Source organism: Hirundo rustica, chromosome 13 (assembly GCF_015227805.2).
Source record: "Hirundo rustica isolate bHirRus1 chromosome 13, bHirRus1.pri.v3, whole genome shotgun sequence".
In the NCBI taxonomy this organism is placed as follows: Eukaryota; Metazoa; Chordata; class Aves; order Passeriformes; family Hirundinidae; genus Hirundo; species Hirundo rustica.
In genome coordinates, this window is record NC_053462.1 from 9701956 (window position 1) to 9728191 (window position 26236).

Sequence of the window (26236 nt, forward strand, 5' to 3'; positions counted from 1 at the left end):
TATCAGAGCAAGTTTAAGGCTCTACATCAACAGTGAAATATTGCAGATTTACAGGCAGTAATTCAGAGTGGTGATGAATCATAAAATACAGATGCAAATGCCAAAGCAGGATTTCATTTCTGCACAAGTACATGTATACTTTATTGACAGTAAAAGTAGAGACAAGGTATTTGTTATAAACCTGGGTGATCTGGAACGGGGACAGGGGAGAATGGAGCAATCTTCTCTCTAGTGGCTGTTTACCATTGCCTGCCTAGGAAAATCTAAAATGAGCTGCTCCAAGCCAGTATTAGCGCAGTTTGTGAATACACAGCACTTGATGTTGAAAAGCTGCATACAATGGGTATTTTTGCATAGTATTTTAAAAATTGTGGTTTTGTTTCTAAACTCTGTGCCACATTCTTACTGAGAATCAAGGAGAGGGGAGAACTTGGGGAACTAACATCTGTGTGGGATGGGAATGTAAGTCAGTGGGTGGATTCTGAATCCTGTTAAATGATTGGGGAGAAAAAACAAGTTTATTTGTTAAAGTGGAAACACTCAGTAATGACAAGGGAGCTGAAATATTTAGACAAAACTGGAATGGAACCCAAAGACATGATTTACTCATTCTCATGAAACAGAGGATTTCCCATTCAAAGTGCTGTACACGTTTTTGTAACATTTTTTACCATGGGAATTCCTAAAAATTGTGGATGCTTTTGATCTGTCTGTCAGACAAGAACTGAATGCTGGGGTCAAGGTGCTGTTGGCAGGTCCTTCCAGAAGAAGTACTGAAGGATGTTCTCACGGTCTGCAGTACCTGAGCTTGAGAACTTCAACTCTGCTCTAATACTGTGCAAACAAGAAATGGGGAATTCAAGATCTCCAGCAGTAAATCAGACATTTTAAAAACCAGAATGTGAGAACCTGCACTGTGTAGTCACTATGGGATCTGTATCCAGTTTTTTCATTAAGAAACCAATCTAGGAATTTCCTGTTTTGCTTTCGGCTTTCTTATTTAAACCAAAATAAAAATTCATTATTTGAGTATGGTCCCATCTCAGCTGTATCAGCATAACTGATACTTCACCTTTTCGTCTTAGACCACTGGGCTCTTTCAAATCACCAAGCCCCTCTATAGTATCTGTTGGAATTAAGGAGTTCTGCTGTTTTTCCTGGTGAATGCCATCCTCTCTGAAATACTGGCATGCAGACAAAAGCAGCAGGAAAGGTTAAAAATGTGTAAGGAAGTGGGAGAAGCCCTCATGACAGACAGTGTCCTTCCACAGGTCAGGGCTTGGCTGGGACCAGGACAGAGGGATTTCCTGGCCTCTCCTTTGACAAAAAAATATTGCTTGGGACATTTGCCACTACCTGGAATCACATGATGCCAAAATGGTGGCTACTTCCAGGCACTTCTCCAGAAGCCATACCTCAGATTCCTCCCCTGCCTCCAGGACCTTTCTCTGTCTTTTGCCTTCAACTCACTGCTTCATCTTCCCTGCCTACTCCTAAGGCTGGGACTGATAGCTGCACCATGTGTAACTGAGCACTGTGAGGGCTTTCAGGTCTAGAACTCTGAAGATCTTCATATAATTTAGCACAGAAACAAAGAACACAGAAATATTGGTCTACAGGGTACAATTAGGGATTTCTTGGATTTAGATCAGTTCCTCTGTAAGTCAAAGGCAGCTGTTACTAATGCACAATTATGCATCCATAGTCCAATATGCAAAATACAACCCCAGCTCTCAGATTTTTCTGTGAGATCTGTAAAAAAACAGCTTCATATATTTGGGGCACTAAAAAAAAATATTATTAAATCTGTACAATAAGGGCAGACTAAGAATAAAAGCGTGTCTCAATGACATTGCCAGAAATGTGTTTACTCTAAGTCCACATTAAAAATTATATTAAACATATGTTTGCATTCATATTTGGGCAAAGCCTAAGACTCTCAACACCTTGGCTTGAGACACCAGCACTTGGATTATTAATATCATGCCCTCAGAGCCTGTATATTTGAATCTCATTTCTGTTTGCTGGCAATACATGAAATAAAGCAAATTCTGATTCAGCTAATAGAATGTAGTTGTGTAACCGTATTGTCGACACTTTGCAAAAACTGAAAATATATTTTAGCACATATTTCAAGCCATCTGTGTCTGCCAAATAATACTTTGAACAGATACCCATTATTTTCTTGCATAGTATACAATTAACTAATCCAAATGCACTGAGATCCTCAGGAGTTTGTCAAGTTAGAGAGAATGGCATTTTCTGTTCTCTTGGATGAACAACTGTGCAGGAACACACCCAGTTTGGATCCCAATCTTTTCTCCACTTGTTTCAGAATAAGCAGCAGCAGGCTGAATGCTGTACCACAGAAGTTTAGCAGAACACAAGCTCAGCAAATTTGGATGAGAAGTAAAATAAGAGCACAAGTAAGTGGAAAGAAGCACAGTGAGAGGAGGTTCTAAACACCAGAAAAGCAGACTCATGAGTTTAAATAAAAATTAATAATTAAGCTTTAAAACTTACCTGTGCAGCCAGTTGTGCCTTTCTTGCCTGAATATCCCATATCACAGTGACAGATAAATGAGCCTTTTGTATTCTCACAGGTTCCACTCAGACAGATGTTTGGATGCAGATCACACTCATTAACATCTAAAAAACCCCATGAATTAGGATTTATTAAATAAAATTCTTAGAAAGTAACTGGAAAAATCTTTTTAGATATGAATTTTGATACAAATATAGGTCTAGATTTGCAAAGAAAAAGCTGCTTATAGTAGTTATTCTTTACTGAGCATACAAGCATACATTTTGAGACCTGGGGTAACAGTGTTATGTTACCATATCTGCATTAACTTACCTTTAATGCCAGCTTTTCCTAAAAATAGACACTAAGGTGCAGTACATTATCCAAAGAATGACTATGATTATTGATAATTTCTACATATATGTGTCTATAAATTTATATATGCATGCATGCTTGCATTGTCTAGTTTTGTCAGACATTTCTCTTGAAATACACTCAAGATTTTAGATTAAAATGTGAAAATGTGGTTTTGGAGATACTCTGTTTCACGACTCTGTTCTACCAAGGTACAACACTTCCACATAGTCTTGTCTCAGGGATAAGTTTAAATCAGCACTGGTGATTTATCTTGCTAGAAATTTTCCACAGCATCATCCACTTCCTTTCTGCAAGCACTCTTTTATCTAAACTGCAAAAAAACCTCATTGGAGGAGCACCCAAAAATGCAATGCTATAAATCTACAGGGATATACAGAAGATCACATTTGCATTTGTGCAATAGGGCTGCTTCTGTGATCAGGTGATCAAAATAGGACATAAGAGTGATACTCGTCAAATATCATTGTCTGTCTACTTGGAAAGGGTGCCTTAATATTTTTTTTCCATGTTTAATGCAGATTGGAATGTATGTACTTTCACTTACCTATGCAAGTCTTCATGTCCTCAGATGCCATGAATCCATCATAGCAGAGACACCTGTATTCTCCTGGGATGTTTGTACACTGGCCTCCATCACAGATGTTAGGGTTGTCTTCACACTCATCAATATCTACAGGGGAAGATCAGATTAAAATATGTTACCTTTATCCAATGCAATGAACCATCATCATGGCAAGTAAGTATTTTAATGCTCTGATAAACATGGTGAAGATTGAATCCATGTAAATAACTGAGGAGTACATTGCAAAATTGTACTCCTGATGAGTAAGCTCCTTGTCTCCAGCTAAAGTCAGTAGCAAAACATTCCCTTCTGACTCAAGTGGGAGGAACAGGAACCAGCTTCTCCTTCAGAGAAAACAACTCCAACGGAACCTCTGTCACACCACAAGGCCACATATAATTGGGCATTCTTGGATACATTCCATCATTGCTGGAAGTTCTGAAGTCAAATTCAGTGTCAAAAATATTAAACTTTACATATCCTAAAAAAGTCACGATACATGCAAAATACCTCTACAGATCTCAAGGGTGGTGACAAACTGGAAACAGTTGAATTCATGATGGGAATAATTATAGTACATACATTTATTTCACTAAGATTTTTATGGTCTTATTTAGCATTTCAGCTGACTGGCCAGGCCAGCCATATTTTCATCCTATAGGATGAAAAGTTTTTTTCTCAATTGATAAAATTGCCATCACTGATTGGAGCCAAGCTTCAGAAGCAGATACTTTATTATATTAAGGCAGCCATGCTAAGTTCTGGAATCTTTCAGAGCCCCTGGAGTTATGCTAGTGTTCCTTGTAAAAATCCCTAGAATCTTCCTGTGTCAGCACCAACACAGACCAGCAAGAGCAAAAATCAGAATCTCTGACTAGTGATACCATGGGAAAAAAATCAGCACAAAAAGGACAAGATTCAGGAATCCTCTCCAAGAGAAAGGGTGTAACTCATTATCAGAGCAGTCTATTGTGGATTGCAGTAATTATGCAGCTGCAGAAAATGAACTCACATTAATTTAAAATATTTTGTTCATTATTCTGCTGTATTTCTAGCAGCTAGTGCTTGTGTGGCAGCTAGTGCTTGTGTGGATACACAACTTCTGCAAGGAAGAAGGCTGACCAGTCCCTATTTATCTTAACAAGCAAATAATCTTGGCATGGACATTAGCCTGAAAATGTTAATTTGGAATGGAATTTGAATTAACATGCAAATTTAAGCTCTCGAAATGGGAATAATAATGACAGAAAAAAAGCACTTTATTTACGAACCTGCCACTGTACCGATTTCACAGTTGAGGGAAAATCAGCTGACAAAGAACCTGTTGTTTCTCCTAATTGAGCTGATTATTTATGCATAACCTCACCAATTCAAACATGACCTACTACTGAACTGCAGAGCATTCTTACCAGGTCAATTATCAGGAAATATATTCTGTGATGGCTTCCAGCTTTGTGTGATGTTAAAGATAAAAGACATGTTCACACACAGAGAAAACTGAAAATGTAAAATAGGTGTTTCACAACTGAAGGTCACAGTCCTATTTTATCTTGTACCTTGCACAAACATCTAACAGTGTAAAACCAGATATTTAGTGCCATGAAAGCAAATGTCACAGAATATTTTTATTCTTATTAGTTTGGGCAGAGGCAAAACTTTAGAATGTGGATTTTGAATATTCACCAGTTGTTTACGTATGTAAATAACATCTTTTCAAGAGAAGGAAGAAGTGTTTTCAATACTAATAGGGTAGTGAAGGTGACCCCTCACATCTCTGAGTATTTTCTTAGATTTGACTTGACATTCAAAGATGTCTGGTGTTTCTGCTATTTAAACCTTTTTATGTGTGGCTACTGCACTCAACTCCTTATTAGAGGAGAGTATGAAAATGAATAGCTAATAGTTATTACAGCTGGCCTGTGAAGGAAATTCTGTTTTTCAGAGTCAAGGCTGGATATGTAGAAATAGATACATAGAAATTCACAACTAAAGTAAGATCTGACTACAAACTTCTATGGATTTGTTTAGGATCAGGTTAATGTGTGGGCAAACCACAGAGAACCCATCCCTTCTCCACAGCAAATGCAGATGCCTGCATTTTGACTTGGAGACAGAAAGATGATCGTTTCTCATTCCAAAATTTTAGTTTAATATGCAGGAAGCTGTTGTAAATGATCTCTTCTGGTTTGGGGTTTAGAGATATGTTGGGGTGGCAAAGGATAAGGGGGAGCAAGGACAGAACAGTTTCTAGCCAGCAGACTTGAGATCCCAAAGACTGTCCAAGAGCACATTTGGGTCATTTGGTCCGAGTCAAATCAAGAAGATGAAAACAGAAGAGTGGCTCAGGGACTCTGCTTCCCCCCTCCTCCCTTCCCTCTCACGTCACTCTAATCCTCTCTCTGGGTTTAGATTCTGGCTGAGGCACAATTTCGATCAATTGGTTTTATTTTTGCATCAAAAAAGTGCCCCAAACACCAATGTTTGGGCAGGTTTTTGTAAAAGCTTGCCTCTTCTAGAAACTTGAGCTAAAGCAAACTACTTCTAATCTCAATATTTTAGGTTTTCAGGGTCAATCAAATCTGCACTTTTTCTAGTTGAATTCTTTCTTTGAGAGAGAGTCTGATACTTGCTGAAGGCTGGCTACTTTACATCTTTCTGATGGAAAGCTTTCTGGGGGAAAGCTACATTTTCCTGTGCTTTGGGGCTCTTTTGTCTTCTGGAATGGTAGTGAGTGGCCTTAGGGTAATTGAGACCCTGGTTCAAGGTCGATAAATATTTACAAATTCTAAATGTGAGCGCTCTAATAATCCAGTATGGAAAACTCTGCATTTGTTCAACTATAAAGGCAATTCTATTCCAAGGGATTAACCCTGTTAGAATTCTCTTGCTGTTCAAGGAGCTCTTGGATGGAATTGGCAAACAGCTGGCAAATATTCACATGCCTCATCAGGCCAGTGGGTGTGAAGCAAGTACAAGAAAAGTAGGGTAGAATTATCTTTCCAGTAACCTATGTGGAAATCACCAAGTACAATTCACTTCCTGGGATTATGACTCCCAGACTCCCAAAGGAGAACACCCGGCCATAAGAGCTCTGAAAATTTTCTCAGAAACCCTTTTAAGACTGCAAAAGATCTGTTTTCTAAGAAAGAGTCATACTATTCAGATTTCAATTTCTCTGCAAGTCATTCAGCTCTGAATTAATGCAGCATACTTGCACTTGACTAAACAAAGAATTAAAAATACAAATTTTCTTTCTTGCTTAAGAGCAGATACCACAAAACCACAGAACAGAACAATCAGCTTCTTTTCTAGTGTCTCTGTCTATACTCTCTCCAACATAACCGTACAATACACATGCACAGCATTTTGGCTTATGTTCACGATAATTTTTTTAATGGTCGTAAACCTGTTTTGGATTTGGATCTACTACAATACCTTAAGGGGAAAAATTTATCTCCTACTGAAAAAACCAAAGATTTTTTATTAAAATCGGAATCAACTCATACACTTTCAGAAATCATGAAGAACCAATTCCCTTCAAAGCACTTCTTTCTACAGTTGCCCAATTCCAATATTTTGGAGGTATTTACTTCAGAAAAAGAACTTCACTTTCCATTTATTTTCTTTTTTAATGGTGTATTTGTTACAATAGCTTTAACCTTAAAAAGAAGGTTCATTTTTAAACTATTGAAATAAACCCTTTAAGCAGAAAAGTCCCAAAAATCCCCCTTACCAGTGCATGTCCTGTGGTCTGGCATGAGTGCAAAGCCTTGTTTACAGCTACATTCATAGCTGCCCTCTGAGTTTGTACAGAAGTCCTCACAGCCACCATTCATTATTTGGCACTCATCAATATCTAAAAAGGAGAAAATTACAGTTAAAACCCACAATACTTTTTACTTTAAAGCACATTTCAAGGACACACTTCGAGTCAGCTTTCCCATACTCCACCAATCCAGAATCTACACTTGGTGTTTGCACACTGCCATTCGAGTGTTTGCAAAGGCAGGCACTGGGATGGATTCAGGCAAACCAGGGATGGAAAGAGATGACCCCTGACTGCATATACAAATACTTCTGTGCTTCTCCTACATGTAGAAATAGCACTGAGTTACCATGGGATCATGAGGGGCAACAAAGTTTTTGTAAAGATCAAGATAAAAAATTACTTGGCAGAATTAAAGCCAGAGGATTTTTCCATGGCACAAGAGAATGAATGTATGCAATTGAATCCCATGATTCTATTTCATGGTCCAGCAGGAATGATGATTTTTAATTAAATATATAACTAATCTAACAATTTACTCCCTCTTAATCGTCAAAGTCTGAAGTCTTGGGGCATTTAAAATAGTATGTGATTTTATGCATCATGGTTGATTTACGAGAGAAAATAATCTGTTACTCAGCTAAGTGTAGTACTGCCATAACTTCATTCATTTCTCTTGAAAATGAATGTGCATGTGTTGGAGATTTTGCATACTATTTTGACGAACCGTAACAGATTTTTTCGTTCATGGGTAAAAATTACTTTATATATCTACTAAACCGAAGGAATTCTGTGTGTTTTATCTTCCCTGTTTGCTAGAGCTCCTGTGTGGATTCTGTCCTTACCAATACAGTATAGCTTGTCCTGTGTGGACTGATATCCAGGGTTGCAAGCGCACTGATACTTTCCAATCAGGTTGACACAACGGCCGTTTCGGCACAGGTTGGTGCTCAGCTCACATTCATTAATGTCTGTTGCAAAAGAAAAATAGGAACACATTTTCATCCTGAAAATGATACTAAAGCGAACACTGTAAATGACCAGCACAAGAGAGGTACAAAATGCTGTGCACAATCTTGATTTTGCCTGCTTGTCTCACCTACACATGCAGAGATATTTGGTGATATCTGGTGGCCTGGAGGGCAATCACACCGAAAACTTCCCTCTGTGTTGATGCAGGTGCCTCCTCGGCAGAGAAGGGGATTGCGCTGGCACTCATCGATGTCTGTGGGGAGAAAGGGATGCAAATCAGTGCAGGGTCAGCACTTCCCTCACCACAGCCCCTCACCCATCACAGCACCGTCTGCCTTGATCCCTGCAGCCTGTCCTAGAGCCAGTCATCCCTCGCACCATTATGGAGTTAGAAAAAGAAAATAAATTTTAAAAGGCTTCTTCTAAATTTTAATTTACCTTAACTTCAAAGTTCAGGGTGGTGTCCCACTTAGGAAAATGGGGATTGTAGGGATAAATTTAACATCCTATTATCCTGTCCCTTGCTTATATATGCTTTAGCAACTTGCAAAAACAGCAAGTTCACATTTAAAGTTAGCTCTAATAAGGCTCACAAAATGAGAGAGATGTAAATCCAAGCACAATCAAACCTTAAAAAAAAAACCCCAAATAAACCATGTATAGCACATAGCACACTATTGCACATCTAAAGTCTATTAAAAACATACCCATGCAGTTTTTCATCATCATAAATCCACTTTCATAGCCTTCAAAACATTCACACTCAAAGTCTCCAGGAGTATTGACACAGATGCCTTGGCCACAAAGATCAGGAGAGATGCGGCATTCATCGATATCTGTAAGACAAAACACATTCACAGCATTTTCAAAGGAGTTCCATTTTCCCTTTTCAATTCAAAGCTGTGAGAAAGATATCCGTGCAGTTTACCTGTGCAGTTCCTCTCTTCAGAATCCAGGGCAAATCCACTGTCACATCTACACTTAAAACTGCCAATGGTATTTCTGCATTTTCCATGGGTACAAAGGCTGGGGAACATTTTGCATTCATTGATGTCTGAAAATGAGATGGTGCGGACATATGATGTTACCATTGCATACGCAAACAGAGCACAAAAGAGCAATGCTGACATCAGAGCTCATCCTTTTTCATGGCAGTTACCCCTTCTTGTGAGAAAATTAGACTACACTACAGAAACTGATAGTGACTTCCCCCTAACCGAGAGTGTAGACACTGTGCTGGAATCGCTGAGAACGCTTTCTAATACAGAATGATATTAGTCTCCCCTTTGTCCTGCAGGATCTGATCTGCAGCTCAGGAAGGTTTCAGTGGACAGAGGATCAAGGCAAAGACAGCTTTCAAAAGAAGCACTCTATCTTCTGATTTCTGAGAAAGAAATGTGACTTCCATGAGTCACAGAAAACATAATGCATAAATAAAAGCATATGTCACTTTTCTTCACGGATAATTAATGGCTTAGTAACTGTTTATAAAACAAGGCTGAAACTAACAACAGCAATTGTAATTCATATATATATATTCCCCTCATTTCAGACTTTGTGTTTCATTTTTGGGTAACTTCTGACATCGCCCAGCTTAACCTCACTGGTGACCCTGGAAAGACAGCTTTCAACACATGGTGCTGGGGTGTCACTGTGTGATTCCCATTTAATGCTGGAAGTTTACCAACCATGACTTGGTTTACTGTAAATAAAATTCTCTGATTTGAACCATCATCCTGGAAGTTATTTCCTCTACTTCTCCAAGTAGCTTCACAAGAAATTCCCAAAATTATTCACCATTTCTTCATTGTTTCACATTAGAATTAAAGTTATTGCACCCTTCACAAGAAAGGATTGCTCTTTCAATACATCCAAAGCTGACTGCCCAGATCGTTCCAGTTCTTGTACTATGAGATGCCAGGAGGCAAAGTCAGGCACAATTTAACCTCTCTAGTGAGATACACAAATTCTGTGTTTTGAGGCTGCAGTATTATATGGTATTTAATGGTCTCTAACACAAACTAAAATTCTCTGGTATTTTATTTGGGTTCCAGTTGCCATGAAATCTAACTGGATTTTCAAATGTGCCTCAGGGTGAGTGAAGTGCCTACCACCAGAATTTTCAAACCCAGAGGAGCTGTCTGATGGAAGGGTAAAAGCAGAAGCCATCAGGATTTGCCGGCAACTAACCACAAACAGACCACATACCTTTAGAGAAAGGCTTCCCACTTATCTCTATCTTGGTAGAGAACCCAGGTCCCCTTGGGCAAAGAGCTTCAAACTCGGGAGTTCCCCTGAGAGGACACTCCTCGCACTCGTAGCCCCAGGCTGCCCCCACGGAGCAGCAGCAGGCGTCCATGCGGTGCCGGCCTGGGATCTGGGACGTGCACTGCTCGTCCTCGTGCCGCAGGTAGCAGCTCTCCAAGCGAATGTCTGTTGGGCAATTTAACAAAATCACACGTTGAGAAAGAAAGAGAAGATTTAGTTCTCTGCAGGGGAATTTTTATTCTTAAATCCCTTCACAGGACAGCTTGCTCCACGTTTTTGTGGACTCAGAGGAGCGTACTAAGCTCACTGCGTAATTCCTAACAGCAAAATATTAACGCTAAACTCAGAAATTAACAGATGAAGCAAGTTTAAAGCACCACTCTGAAAAATGGTGCTCAACACGTGAAGTAAATTTTGGATGAGAAAAGGATTTTAAACATTGCAGCTTGCCATACTTATATAAGGCCTTTTGATTACTACAAGCTATGCCTTGTTCAGAGGCAAATCTTGAGCATTACTGTCACAAATGGACAAAAGTGCTTTGGGTGGACAGCACACAAAACTTGGATATTCTGTTGCACACTCCATCAAGGTGCATGGCGTGGCCAAGTCCCAGCCCACAGTGGTGTGGCCTCTGCTTTTCCAGCCTTTGTGGAAGGTGGTTTCAGTGGGGCTGCAGATGAAGAGTGCTAAGAGCATGGATGATCCGTAGGGATTTGTCAGATGAACAATCTGGAACTAAATCAATGCTATTCACCAGCTAGCAGATGGTGATGGGCTTTAGCTACTACCATTGGAACCTGTTCCTATTCCAGGTGAAATAAGTTCGTGTTCCTGACTAATTCCATTTGAAAAATGGGCAAACATATTTTTCCTTTCTTGTTAGAAAACACGCAGTTCAACTGCTGGCACTGCATAGGTCTGCTCTTCCCTAGTAGACCTATAAATGGGATTAACACCTACCAAGACAAGTCCGTCCAGAAGCATCTAAAGTCATTCCGTTGGGGCACTGGCAAACAAACGATCCCAAGGTATTGACACACTGCCCATTTGTACAGACTCCAGGAAACACCTCACATTCATTAACATCTATGAAAGAAAAAAAAAAAGAAGTGAGTAAGAGTAATCACTAGCATGCTAAACACGAATAAATTAGCAGAAATATAAAAAAAATAATAACATTGTAATGTTTTTAGGATAAAATAAAAAACCACATCAGTCTACATAGCCTGAAAAAATTCAAACCATTTACAATTCCCACAGCAAGTCAGCCAGATCCAATTAATTACAAAAAACTGCTGATGATCAGAAATAATACATGTTGCTATTAGCTATTCCTACAGATACTGAACTTAAATTCAAAAGTAACAGAAAAGGGAGGGGTGTTTAAAAACTATATCCATTTTCATACTCACTGTGGGCCAGATATTTGAAGCAAATGGGCAAAGAAAGACCAAAGTAAGTGCAAAATAACATTATGCATTATTCCAACGAGATTCAGTAATTTTTAAAAGATTTTTGAAAATTTTCACTATCTGTATGTCTGGAAACTACCATACCATTTGAAATCTGGCCCTATGGCCTTGTCAGCAATTAGCAACTTTATATATATTAAAATAACCTCCTTACAACTACACGCAGACTTTAATTTTGTTAAGTAAAAACCATATTTCTATATTTAAAAGGCAAATTTAGCACTTTTGGGTAAGGATAAATTGATCATATGCATTCGCTTGGCTGAGCTTAAATAAATGTTTAGTAATCTAAGTGTGAGGTCCTCCCAGCCATGTCCTTTGTGGAAAGCATATGCTTCACAACTGCCTTTGGGAAAAACTTCCAGCATTAAACATGCTCCAAGATGAAGCGTGACAATTTTTAGGACAGGAGAGGATAAAAACAAGAAATAGAAAAAGAACGACTGGCAATCTGTAGATGAATATTCATGTATAAGTAACCAAGAAGTGGGAAGGTTGGGCTGGTTAGGCCTCCAGACAAAACTCCTGGTGCAAAGAGACTGCATCTCTCCAGCCTCATGGAGCACGATGGAGGATAAACGCTGGGGGGCAAATCAGTGGCCTCTGCCCTTGAACAGATATTGTAAATTGACTGGAAGGCATGAAGTAAAGCCAGTGGATTATTAGAAACCACTGAAACACTGTTCACAGCCTGTGAGCAATATTGCAGCTGACAACTCCAGGGCTCACCCGTAAATGAGAGGAATGCTGCCAATTTAGTTTGCTTATTTCCTTGCACAAGATCTATTACTCATTTTACATGGGCTGTGTAGGGGAGAACTGACCACCACCTTTTGGGAACTAAGCTTACTTCTGTCTCTAACTTGCCCGTAAATTTCCTAGAGACCTTTCCCTGTCTTGAGAAATGCTTACATTGGTTGAAAACCAAGTAAGGCTTCAGTAAGGTTACAAGGAACGGAAACTACTCTGAAAAACCTGGGGCTATCCAGGTGCCATAGAAATGAGAAAGATTAAAGCATGTAATAGATGTAATCCAATGTGCTGGTAAAGGAAATGCTGAAAACAGTTATGTCTGTATCTTGGAAGGATAAACTTTCCATCCCAGCAGTGTTGAAAACGTTCTAAGACTTTCCTTGTGAAGAGAGATAGGTGGGCCCACTTTTTTTTTCTTTTTTCTTTTTTTTTTTTCCCTCTTTTCTTTCACTTACACACTCCAAAAACTGTTGCTGAGGTCAGATAAGTTATGTACAGTGGGTCTGCAGCACAGACGTGCCAAGGTATTCAGTCATCATTTGGAAAGCAAAGAGTATGTGTGAGGGTGTTCCTCTTTTCTCTCTCTCTCTCTCTTTTTTTTTTTTTTTTTTTTTTTAGGGAAAAAAACAATGTTTCTTTATGGAAGCTACATATGGGAGTAATTTTTAAAAAATATTTTAACTGCAGTGTCATGTCAGATGTTGTCAGTCAGGATGACCCACAGCAGTTTGAGACTCTCTGAGCTTCTGCATATTATGTAAATATGCAGTACTTTTCCAGGGGTTCAATTCAATTCAAATAGAGATGAAATAGGGTGGGACCTTCAATTCTCACAGAATAGTATAGAGTCATCTCATACCAAGCAATAAACTACACATTTAAAATATTAACCTTTTCCTTAACCAAAGTATAAGTGGGTCCTGACGGCTTTGTGTTTGTTTGTTTACTAGGACAGTGAAAATACATTTTGGAATTTGTAAGATTTCATATAATGTCATACGGGAGAAAGCCAAAGTTAGGGAAAAAAATGAAAACTAGTGTGAACTACAGCCTTTGAACATTCTTTTTCTAAAGCATAGTAATGGCTTATCATACCACTGTACTTCTTATGCCACGTTCTGTAGTATATATAAGACACATCATTTGTAAAAACAGGTTACTCAGTTAACAGTATTTGAAGAGAGAGCCACCTCCTTATACTGGTAGACATTGTATTTGCAAGTGTGTACTTTGAGATAAACTGTGAGTATTCAGGAATGTTAAACAAACTGAAACCAAGTTCATTGCTGACATAACTCTAATGAAGTCAGTGGAACAACACAAGGTAAGAACTTGGCATCGTGTTCCTCTACGCTAAATTAACCACTTAAATCAAAACACTGGCATTTTTAATTCAAGCTCTGATTTATTTTAAGGCAACAATAAATACCTTCACACAATGTTCCTCTTATTCTTGAATATCCCTTTTGACATATTGGGTCTGTAAAACAAACAAAAGTGAAATTTCAGAATACTACAGTCCAAAACTCACCATTAATTTATTGTGCAAAACTGATCATGTGAAACATTATCTAGTTTATTGCTATGAGAAGTCTGAGTGCTTAGACAGTATCCCAGTATTTTCTGAAATAATAAAGAGATAAGATGAGCAACTATATAAACTATATAGAGGGTCAGCCTTTATCCTCTTTTGCTTCCCATGTGTCTCAGCTAGCTAGCCTAAAAATGGTTATGATTTCTGTTTCATTTGAACCAATTAATTCATTTCACTTGATCACAGCACATTACAACCCTATTAACCATGGGTGAATGAGGATGAATTCTGTTTAAATACACAGAACTAAATTAACCAAAGATTTGAGCAAACTAGCAGCTTTCAGGATATAGAAATAACCCACACACATTTCTGCATTCATCAGCTTATCCCTGGGTTCCCAGCTCATCCCACAGTTCAGTAAAATTATCAAATGAATATGCAGCGACCTCAACTCATTTTTTTTGATCAACTGTACGATTCTCCAGGTCATCAGTTAATCTACAGAGTACAATAACAAGGGCTACTCCCTCTCCTCCCTTCATTACCACACCAAAGATCCATTTGTTGTGAACATTTCCTTGGGATCTCTGGGGAACATGCATTTATTGCTACATCGTTGGGAACTCCAAATCGCTAATTATGACAAACCATGCTAAAGTAAGCCTGCCCATTACAGACTGTAGGTGTGGTCCCTTCCCTTCAGTGCTCAAACTTGTAAAATATTTACTGTAAAATCCAGTTAGGACCTTCTATAGCTATATGCTACCTCTCAAATATTAAGACTTCTCTTTTCTGGGACTGAATAAGGAATTACTGCTTGATAACAGAATAAGTAAAGTTATTTGTCTAGCCTGTGCCCAACTTCTATCACAATGATCTGGACCAGCCTCAGAGGAGGAGAAGTCCCAGGTTCCTGAGGAAAATTAACAGCATTACCTCGTTCACATGGTGTACATGGGCTTCCCCAAGCAGCACCGAGTGAGGAACAGCACTGGGACTTCAGAGTTGCTCCATTGATATTTATTTCACACCTTCCGTTGACTATGTTCTGCCAACAGGTACCCTTGACAGTTTCTGTTTGGAAAAAAACAATACAATTTCATGGAGATTCTCTTGCATTATGCACTACTGTATTTACAAACACATGTGAATTCAACCATGAAAAAGAATCATCCTTTCACTATAATTTACCACATCAGAGCGAAATTTATTTTAAAATCTCTTAATTTAACCTTCTCTATGCTGAACTACAGCCTGAAATTATCCCAGCACAGAGCTCTTGCAAATCCTAGTTTATGTTACTGTCCTTAACAGGGAGCATGTCAATACCATTCAAGATTTGAGTCCCTGTATTGATTATGACTCAGATTAGGGTCACATGCGGAAGAACAGAGTAGATATGAACCCTTGCTCCATCTTCCATTATTTTACTAGATCCCCCAGTTGGGGTATCTTCCCATATAGGGAGTGGCAGGAGATAGCTAAGGATCAGACAGCTGTAGCCCTACAGTTCTCCTCACTGACTAGAAAAGTGCTAGAAATTACTGTCCAAACAGAACAGGCAAGAAAGGAAATTATGAGAGTATCTGAGTCACAGCATTGTCCATGGATGCTCTTGGGTTGGTCTGGACAGTGCATAACTTGTTCATGCTCCATCTCAAATACAAAATTCTTTCCAGAGAGCAGATCCTAATTAGAACGTGTTCACCTTATTACAGGAGAAATTAAGGAGGTGAGCACAGACCTGAAGTACTAGTCCTAGCACTTCTGTGTAGGTTAGAAAAAATTTTTACCTCTCTTTCAAATTTGACATGAAAGCACACCAAGCTCCCAAGTGGACTTTATGGCTCCATAGTAATGGTGAAAACAAGCACTTTTTAATATTGTTTCTGTTATGTTTTCCACTAAATTAATCTACACAAGTTATTTTAAAGCATTTTCTTAACCTGGTGTACAACGTTTGCATGTCACTGGACATTTTTAACCAGCAAATATAAAATCGTCAGAGGAATAAATACCTATGCAGATGGTCCTGGTTGGATCCAAAGTACTTTCAGGAGAACACTCACAAACAAAAGAACCTGGTGTGTTTTTGCACACTCCATTAACACAGGGGTTAGATTCACATTCATCAATATCTACAAAAGAAACACACTGCTATTAGTGCCAGAAAGCATTAGCAAAAATACATATGGCTCTCGTCAGTTTAGGAAAAAGGGGACGAAGCTTTCCTGATAATCAGTCCTGCTGATATTCCCCTTTTCTGTTATGAAACCCTTCACAACAGACTAACGATGCATGTGTCCCAAAGACACACTAACACATTAGAACTGTCTGTGGCTCAAAAGGAGTTCAAACTAGGAGCCCTTTCCATGAGACTATTCCATGAGGTTATCTAATAATTTCATTTTGGCCTTGTCTCTCCCTCCTCATTTTCCTACTTCCCCACAGAATTTATTTATGGTGGGGTTTTTTCAGTTTTACACATTATATCCTCATGAAGTTTCAAATTATTTCTGGCACAATCTGAGAACAATCCAAATGAATAAAACTAGGATGAAATGGTGTGTTACGAATTACCTTCACATGTTTTTAGATCAGGAGTGTATACAAATCCTTTTGGACAGGTGCAGGTGAAACTTCCAGGGGTATTTCTGCATTGCCCATTGTCACAAAGCAGCATGTTCAGTGCACATTCATCAATATCTACAATGAAAGTAAAGACCTTTTAAGAAATAAAACATTTCTGGAATAGAAATCAGGACAAAATTTCCCTTCCAACAGCCACTTTTCAGAGGAGACAAATAGGGCAGGGGGATGTGGTGCATGTGGAATACAAATACTGGATTAATTTTGTAGAAACAGGTTTGCACAAGAGCCTGTACTTTCCTCACATATTCATAGTAAGTGACAGCGACTCCACAGTTCAAAATAAAGCTAGGAATCTCACTCTCATCCTGCCTTTATTGTGGATTAGGTCTATGCAGTCCCAGAGTCACTGCACAGCAGCATCCACAGTCATGGAAGAAACAAAAAGAGGGTTGGTTTGAAAAGGTTTGCTGATCATCCTGGTCTTTCAATCACCATGTCTTCCAAGCTGGCTCTGAACTGTCTTAGATGCTGTAGTTAACAAGGCTAATGTAAGTCTACAGTTGCTTCAGAGATGAAAAATTTAAATAGAATTGCTAGAGCTAAATTTAAGAACCCTGAGGACATCTTTGGAAGAACTGTGGTCATTAGGGAGAAGCTGCAAGAAAGTGGCAATGGGCCATGAATAGCAGGTGAAGACCAGGAGAGACCCAAAGAGCAGACGGGAACAATTGGCTACGTCAGAGAGGCTTCAGAAAGTGTTGAGAGAAGTTGGGAAGACTCAGAGGGTCGGTGCAGCAGCTGGGAACAGCAAAAGTGCTAGGAAAAGAAGGAGACTTGCAGAATAAAACAGACCATGTGGGAAGCTTCACAGGAGTTCAGAAAAATTGAGAGAGGGCCAGGTGGAACATTACGGGAGAATGGGAAACAGCTGTGATGGAGCATGGATGTGGGCTACGACAGGGTGGGCTGGGGAGCATCTGGAAAACTCACAGATGGATGGGGAGAAGAGATGCCATCAGCTACAAGCAAACACTGGAATAGGACACGGATAATTAAAGCCAAAGAAGCAAAAGGGAAAATGGGATGAATTACAGTGTGATTTTTATCTAAGAAAGATCAAGCTGGGTTTTGGTTTTGTTTTTTGGTGGTTTTTTTTAAGATAATGGATAGTTTAGACTGGGATAACACCCATGACTTAAGCTATTTAAGTTTAAGTAGAGAATACAGAACCCAAATAAAATTGTAAGCTGGAGATAATAGAAAGGAATTTAAGAATTTTAAGGTGGTTCCAGAGCTGGACAAAGGAGAGATTACAGTAGGATATATTGAAAAAGAGAATAATCATGATGAAGTGAGCATATTAGAAACCCTTTCAGGGATCAGACTTGGGACTGGTCCTATAAAATATTCTTTATAATGCAGAAGTAAAAAATTAATTTAATCAAAAACTGTGGACAACACTAAGCTGTAAGTTATTACCAATACAGAGAATCAGGCAAGGCTAAATTAATCTTGACAACACGGACAAGAAAAATAAGATGAAATATAATCACCAACTTTCAAAACTTTGCAATTAGGGACCAGTAAAAATAACATGCTAGAAACCAGAACTCATCAGCTGAAGGCTAGTGAGTAAACTCTGGATGTAACTCCCAATTAGAGGTTGACTTTGATCCCACAGTATAACACATACTTGGGAAAAGACTAATGCACTCTAGATTCAGTTTAGGCAGGATATTCCACGGGGAAATGGAGAATTTCTGACTATATGACTATACAAGGCACTGGTCAGACTTCATCAGAACGCTGTACACTGGTCAGATCAGTCATGCTCAAGAGAAGGCTGTGGCCTCTATTTCATAAAAGACTGGAAGTACAGATTTGGATAGTTCAGCCAACAGAGTTTGAGAAAGGATATGATGATTCTTTATAAATCTTTGAGGATAAGACATTTCATACCAATGCAGTTTTTCCCAGTTGAGTCCACTTCATATCCAGGGTCACAGTAACATTTGTATGTTCCATGCAGATTCTCGCACCTTCCATTTGGACAGAGATCAGGATCCAATAAGCACTCATTAATATCTACATAAAGGTAAAAAAACCCAAACATCAGAGCAGCAGTTGTTGAGGGCTTGTAGGGGTTAATTCTCCAAACTAGAAAAACACAGTTTCAGTATCATTAACATTGGCTGCTCCATATTTATAATTATGTCGTTCTGATTAGGAAATTCACACTCAAGAAAAAAAGCATCTCTTTTTCATTGATTTATCTCTATCCCAGGGTCATTTAAGAAACTTTCAACTGTAGGTAAGAACTACAATTAAACCAGAGATCAGAGATTAGATTTAGAGAGGCCCATGTACTAATACTCCCTGTATCTCCTGATTCATAGCATTTCCAGATGGCATCACTTGCCAAAGCATTAATATCCCTCCTTTCTGAGTGCTTTTCCCTATCTACTGCCAGCAAATCTACTAGTGAGCATTGGCTGACTTAAGAGTTTGCAGTTTCACAGTTCTATGACTACAAAAGTGTAATCATTTCCTTCTCTGTAGTTAAACAAACCCTGGACTATTTTGACAGATGAAAGCATGAGTAAGCTCAGTGTTCAATATGGCTTTATTCTTCAGGATGATTTCACCTGAAATATGCAAATATGACTTACATATAAAGTCACGTAGGTAATGACACTTCTCATCAATTTGTCATTATTTTATAATGGCACTTAGATCCACTCCATGATGTAATCCAGAGAGGCCCCACTGGTGAAATGGCATGATTCTGAAACTCCATGCTCCATTCATTTCACCCTAAGCCTTTCTCCCGTTCTCTTCTGTCACCAGCCCCACCAGTGCGGCTAACAAATCAAGGATATCAAGGTAACACTTTCAGACAAAAGTGCTATATATAAATTTGAATTACATTAGGTGATCTTACCATTTCCTCCTGCAGTCATGCCAGTTCCACTGCTACACAGAGCCTGATATTCAGCTGGAAAAAATATTTAAAAACTTACTGGAATATTCTTTCTTAGCTCATTGCTTTCAGCATCAGCATTTACAGTACGGCAATTAATTATTCGAAAGAAGTAATATGCCTTCCAATTCTTCTGAAAACATTAATATCCTCACAGTATTCTGAACCTGTGAAGCATTTTAGCAGATTCTGGGTCTGAATCTGCTTCTGAAGATGGATGAGTAAAAACTTCACATGATGAACTGTGGCATTTAAGAATAGACATAAACTTCATGCTGGTCCTCCTACATAAACGAACCATAAAATATTCACAGCAAGATTCTCCAGAACTTTATGTCCAAGTCCTTGCCCAAGGTATATGTTCAAAGAGACCAGGAAACAGAACAATTTTTCCTATAAATCTGCCCCGTATTTAACTCCATTTAGCAGGAGTGTCCTCATGACTTCACAGTAGATCAAGGATATCTTATTCTTAATAATAAATAAAATTAAAATATGTGTCTAAGCTTCTCAAATTTCCCACTTACTGCTGGGTTCAAGTTCTTCCTTTGAGTTCAGGACAATTAATAGCATTAACTGAGAGCCAGTATTAATTATTGCCATATAGGTCAACATTTTTCAATATACAGAATATATAATTTGCATTATAATATATATTTGCATTATTTGCATTATAATAACAGCCAAAATACTTACACTGCTAAAAATGAATAAATATTAAAAATACTTATGGAAATAGCTGTGTTCTCTTTGAGAGAATCCCATGCAACTCATCTCCCACTATTAAAACAACCAGCAAATTAATATGTACCCTTGCCTGAATCAAATAATCACCGTCACGGTATGTGAAAGCAGACCTGCTCTAAACATGCATCAACAAATTTAGCCCAGAATGGCAGGAGCTCCTGCAAGTTGCCTCTGAGGAGCACAGGGGTCTTCCTTTCAGGAATATTTTTCAGTCTCTCTGATATGATGCTTCTTTAAGAAATCTTCTCCTTCTCTCCCCCACTAAAAGCCCAAAGAAATGCTACACTTTGCCCTACACGGGATGGTCTTTTTTTTTTGAGAATTGAAGAGGTCAACAAAACAACACAGGAGAAATAGCTTACACTCCTGTAAATGTTCCAATAAAGTTAATCAAACATAACTCAGAAGTCAATGATACAGAGTCCAGTATTTGTAGAAGATTTCAGCTCTACTGTACAATAAGAAGAGCTCACTAACATCTCCAGAGGCTGCTGGAAAAGCTCTTTACTTTCACTAACATGTCCTTGGTGTTCTGTTATTCTAAATGATGCACCAAGTTATAAAAGGGTCATCAGCAAGTTCCTGCTGAAGAGCTCACATCAGCTCGACCAGCCTAATTTGTTCCAACTGGATTTGGCTCCCAAATGCTTTCATAAAGCTATCACTTAGAACAGATTTTAAAAAATAAATCTAGAATTGTTTTTGCCTACAGAGCAAATAGCATGGTAGTATGACATGCTTTTGAACTACATGTCAAATGGTATACTTTATGTGCAATGACAAGAAGCACAGGGTAAATCGATGTTTCAAACCAGCTCCCTGCAGTCAGTTACCTCCATGAAACCAAGGTCTCTAATCTACTGGCTTCACAGCAAGGACTTTGTCAGCAGAGTCTTGTTGGAAGGAGAGTTTTCCTAAAAGACTTCTGCCCATTGGACTGGTTAGGATTGCTTTCTTTCCAGAAAAAAGTTATGTTATGTCCCAGACAACTTCACTTGGTGGGGATTTCAGTGACAGACTCAGGTTACTGAACTGCACATTTGTCTGTGCATTGACTACCCAAAGGTAAGGTCCTGAGTAAGCTGCTTCAGATCATTTGAAGAATACAGGAGTCATGCAGGAAACATCTGACTGGCAGGTGTACATAAGGATTTGAACCTATGAATTAATCAAGTTTTTTCCATTAATAACTTGAGTTAAAATTTATATTTTCTGTTATCTACATCTACCAAAATACGGTTTGTGGTCTGAAAATGTCCTGTTTGTTTTTAATGTAACATAACAAATCTGGGCCAGATATTGTAACTTCCTGTTCCTTTAAAAAATTATACCCTGTATTCTTACAACATATAAAAAATAAAAGATTGCTCAAAATATGTAACATATTATATAGCAACGTAACCTCCTGATTTAAGTTGCAATGTTAATATAAAACTTTCTTCTACTTTTCTAAAAATGGCTTATCAACAATTCATAAATTAGAAGGTTTACCAGTGAACGTGCCATACCTGAGTTTTGTGCTGGGCAGGGCTGGCAAGGCTCTCCAAAGGCATAGTCAGTGCTGGCACAGCAGCATTCTGACTTCGTAACTGCACCCGTTAATGGTCTCACACATTGTCCTCGCTTGTAGCCACCATAGCATGTGCTCCGCATATGTGTATCTGAGGGAAGAAATCTCTCTTAATCCTGCCATAGCCAACTATCCTGCCATAAATTATAACAAGTATTAAATGTAGCTCGGGTGTCATAAACACCATCAAATAGCTGTCAAAACAAAGTATATTTCACTATTTTTCTCTGCTTTCCAGACACCTATACACCCCCCCTTCTTGGGACAGGAAATTCTTCTTCCTCGCTCTCCCAAGAGTTAAGGCATACAAATAGACACTGCATTTAATGAATTAACATGCACTGGTGAACCACTAAGCAAACAATCAGTTCCTAACCTTGAGAAGCTGTGAGGAAAATGGACAAAGTCTTTGCTTGTAAAAAACCCAAGGAAAAGTCATTAATGCTATTCCAGTACATAAGACTTCATATGTTTACATTTTCAAGTCTAGGGGTGATTTTTCCCTTTCTTTAAGAACTGGCCCATAAATGGCTTTCAGGCATATTAGTATTTTATAATCAAACACTGGGCTTGTACAGAAATGGACAGAAAATTGGGTGTATCCCTCATTAAAAAGAGGTGACAGAGCAATTACATCTTTAAGCTTTGTGTCAAATGAAGAATTTTACATCGACAGAAACAGGGCAAATTCTCACCTACTCAGAACTGACGCAGCACTAGTCACCTCTACGCTGTATAGTCTATCTGACCTTGTGATTTGACCCACACTTTTTTTCACTTTAAATAAAAAGGAAATGAATACAGAGCAAAATGGGCTATTATAGTAAACATTCCAGAGCTATTAGTACCCACCTATAACTACTACCCACCATTCCATGAAAAAATGGTAAATTCTACATTCAAACTTGATCTGTCCATTAGTCTAGCACTAATATCTTAACCTTAGTTAACTGTGACTCCATTAAGTTTGTCTTACCAACACAGACACGTCCATCCAGTCCTACCGCAAGGCCAGGGAAGCATTCACATCTGAAAGAGCCATCAGTGTTCACACAGCGCCCGTTCATGCATATTCCATCTGTCTCACACTCATTGATGTCTGTTGGAGAACAGAATGAGCTTTATTAGAAGTTAAACTACAAAGTGTTCAATGCCTGGCTGAAACCTTCATTTGTGCAGCTTATTTTCAATATATCCTATAGAAAAATATCTAGGTAAACGGAAAGTAGTTCAAGTAAAGATTTTGTTAGGAATAATGATGATTTTATTCCTTGAAATAGAATAAGAAAATGCCAAATTCAAGAGGAATAAACAGAACAAAATGATTTTGCTCTCCTTGGAGAATAAAATGGACTACATTTTCCTAACTTGTTCCCAAGAGGTACATATTCCGATTTAGGGGTCACTCAGGCAAAATCATAATTGGAGGAAGGAGGAAACTGTGGCTGCTAAGACAAAGGACTTGTGTAGTATAGAACAGGGCATTCCCTTTCCGTATTAACAGTTCATGCTCTAAGAAATCAGTCCAAATAGCAAAATGAATCTTCCACCTCCCCACAAGATGCCTTCACAGGGCCACCAAAGAATTTCCTTTCCTCCTGCTGCACATCCGAATCTCCCCAGTCAGCCCCTGCCCACAGTCCCCGTCTCTCTGGTGATGTGCATGACAATTGGGTTTTCCTATCAGATGCTCATTACAGCCTATTTTATAAACTTGCAATGAACAGACTGCACTCCAGCCTTGAAAGGAATTTGTTAATGATTTCAGCCCTGAGCAACTGCCCAGCACAAGCCACCATCTTTGCCCAACAATGGCACATTGGACAAAAAGGCCCATAGCAGTGAAATACAGGAATGAAACTTCATAATAAACTATCACAAAGAGATGTTAAATTAGCAAAAAAACTATATAGGCTGTGTATCCTGCTGATAGTAAGATCATTCTCTAGATGCAGAGAGTATATTATCATTTTGGAAATGATAAAGAAAAGGAGTGTTATAAATATTGTTTGGAAGTATGTATAACCTTTATAAAATAATTACTTCATAACAATTCTCCATACTATATACAAGAGATAGTGTGTGTGACAATTTCCTTTTTTCTGACCTTAAAAGGGCAAATTGAGAGTGAAACACCTCTGTGTTTTACTTAGTTTGTGTTGTTTGGCATAAAAAATGGCTTGTATGATCCAAGATTCCTTTTTCAAACTGCATTTTAAAATAAAAGCTATATTTAAGTACATGGGCTCAAATAATTTTTACTTCATCCTGCAATCTTTTGGTCTGTTTCAGACACATCTTAAATGTTTTTCAGACTTTAAATTTAGACCTTACTCAGTGCAGGTAAAAATGGAGATAGGATTCAAAATAAGCCCATGCTATTTAATGGTGTAGACTGTTATTTTGGTAAACAACACTGAACTCCAATGATAGATTCTCCTACAAGCAAAAAAAAAAAAAAAAAAAAAAAAAAAAAAAGCTTTCCCTTTTTATGGTTATTTATAGAAATGGAAAAGAAAAATTACTTCTTTCCCATTTCCTGTAGTTCATTTTTCAAAAAAGATTTTGTAAGCTAGTAAAGGGTGAAATGTGCCATCTATTTTCTTTTGTACTGATTTACGAATGTGTTGTAAATACCAGAATTTTTAAAGGTAAAGTGGGTCACTTAAAATGGTGCAAGTTAGCTGAAAACCTGGTTTCTGTAAAGATGGGTAAAAAGCCTCTGCTTTTACCAGGCCTGAGATTTCACAGAGTAAATCAGCTTCGCCCACAGGAATAAAGTCCAGATTTCTAACCTTGAGAATGCTCTGCTGTCTTCTGTGGTAAAAGTTACCATTTGGACAACTTAAAATACACTCAGCCTGGTTCTGGAAAACTAACTAATGGATTAATTCTCCATGTTCAATGAGTTTTGCCTTTTCTGCTTAGCTTGCTTAGTATGCTAGCTGGGTACACAATGTCCTCTAATTTTAAGATGGAAAAATTTACTCAGACTACTAAACTACCATTTTCAATTGCCTTGCAATGGCTTTTATTTTGGGGAATTTCTGTTTAATCTAAAGATGAAACTATATGTGGAACAGAAATAATGTCTCAAAATTCTGCATGCCTGATATAAGTGTTTCTGAAAAATCAAGGAAATCATCATTGAAAGAAGCTAACGGTGAATAAATTTAGCATGTCTTGTATTCCAGGGAATATACAAGACTATGGTGTAACATTCTTTTTTGGCATGTTATTTCAGAAAGTCTAAGTGGAATTTTTTACCAGACAGCCAAGCATATGCCCTGTACTTATACTTAAATTCCAATTTTATGGAACTAAGTGTTAATTACATTATCCCCATCTTTGGGTTAGAAGCCTTCTTAACAGCTGAAAACTCAGCTTAGAATGCATCAAACGAGACAGTCACAGAAGCAATGAGTTGCACTCTTCCATTCCTTTGCTGACCCCCTAGTCTAGCTAAAACACATGTTCAACTCCCTACCGAAGTTGCTCAGGCAGGAAACAAATTTGCTGCAGAACTGGAAGTTTGTGCATTCACTTCCTGCACATCCAACCATCACCTTAGAGTTTCATAGCAACGGTGTTACCCTGGTTTTTCTGAGCCTTTTGATTTTCTTAAATGGAGTCAGATCTTTTTAGTTATTGTACAATATTAAGAGCAGTTTTCTACCTTTCCCACAGATGTAACATAAACAAATCCTTTGGTTTTCGTTCTCTGTCCTTTGTTTGCATATTTCTAACCTGAAAACAACTGTAACTGACAATTGGTCTGGCCACTGAGGCTGAGGGGTAGAAACCTCAAAAAGCCAATCTTCTGCTAGACCCACAAATGTATAAAAAGTAAAAAATAAACAAAGGGGTTTTTCTTCTCTCCGCTCTCTTAGCTGGGAGCTAGTTCGGAAGGACCTCTGCCTTGTGAAATCTCTTGTCTGCATGTGACTGCTTTGTGTGTCTCCGTGACACAATGGGGAACAAAGATACACGGACCTCCTTCTCGCTTGGTCCAAAGATCACTTACTGCAACAAACCAGGCCTTTTTATTCCCTAAACGTCACCAAAACAGGCACACACCGGCTGCCTGCCACTGCGGTGTGCCTGTTCACACC

The 26236-nt window shown here is 38.5% G+C and overlaps 1 protein-coding gene across 5 annotated transcripts in view; it reads right to left on the bottom strand.

Annotated features, from left to right (window-relative positions):
- FBN1 (fibrillin 1) overlaps positions 1-26236 on the bottom strand; it is a 147007-nt gene that overhangs the window by 42396 nt on the left and 78375 nt on the right. For all 5 annotated transcript variants that reach the window (XR_005702942.2, XR_005702941.2, XM_040076977.1 and 2 more), the window contains 17 exons: positions 23101-23223; positions 22063-22215; positions 19769-19822; positions 18787-18912; positions 16816-16941; positions 16254-16373; positions 15172-15309; positions 14128-14178; positions 11434-11559; positions 10411-10635; positions 9131-9256; positions 8910-9038; positions 8330-8455; positions 8076-8201; positions 7198-7320; positions 3447-3572; positions 2524-2649 (listed from right to left, as the gene is read on the bottom strand). Coding sequence is in view for 3 of the 5 variants with exons in the window: in XM_040076977.1 (XP_039932911.1) it covers positions 2524-2649; positions 3447-3572; positions 7198-7320; positions 8076-8201; positions 8330-8455; positions 8910-9038; positions 9131-9256; positions 10411-10635; positions 11434-11559; positions 14128-14178; positions 15172-15309; positions 16254-16373; positions 16816-16941; positions 18787-18912; positions 19769-19822; positions 22063-22215; positions 23101-23223 (2124 nt within the window). In the remaining 2 variants the exon portion in view is untranslated. The remainder of the gene's footprint in view (positions 1-2523; positions 2650-3446; positions 3573-7197; positions 7321-8075; positions 8202-8329; positions 8456-8909; positions 9039-9130; positions 9257-10410; positions 10636-11433; positions 11560-14127; positions 14179-15171; positions 15310-16253; positions 16374-16815; positions 16942-18786; positions 18913-19768; positions 19823-22062; positions 22216-23100; positions 23224-26236) is intronic.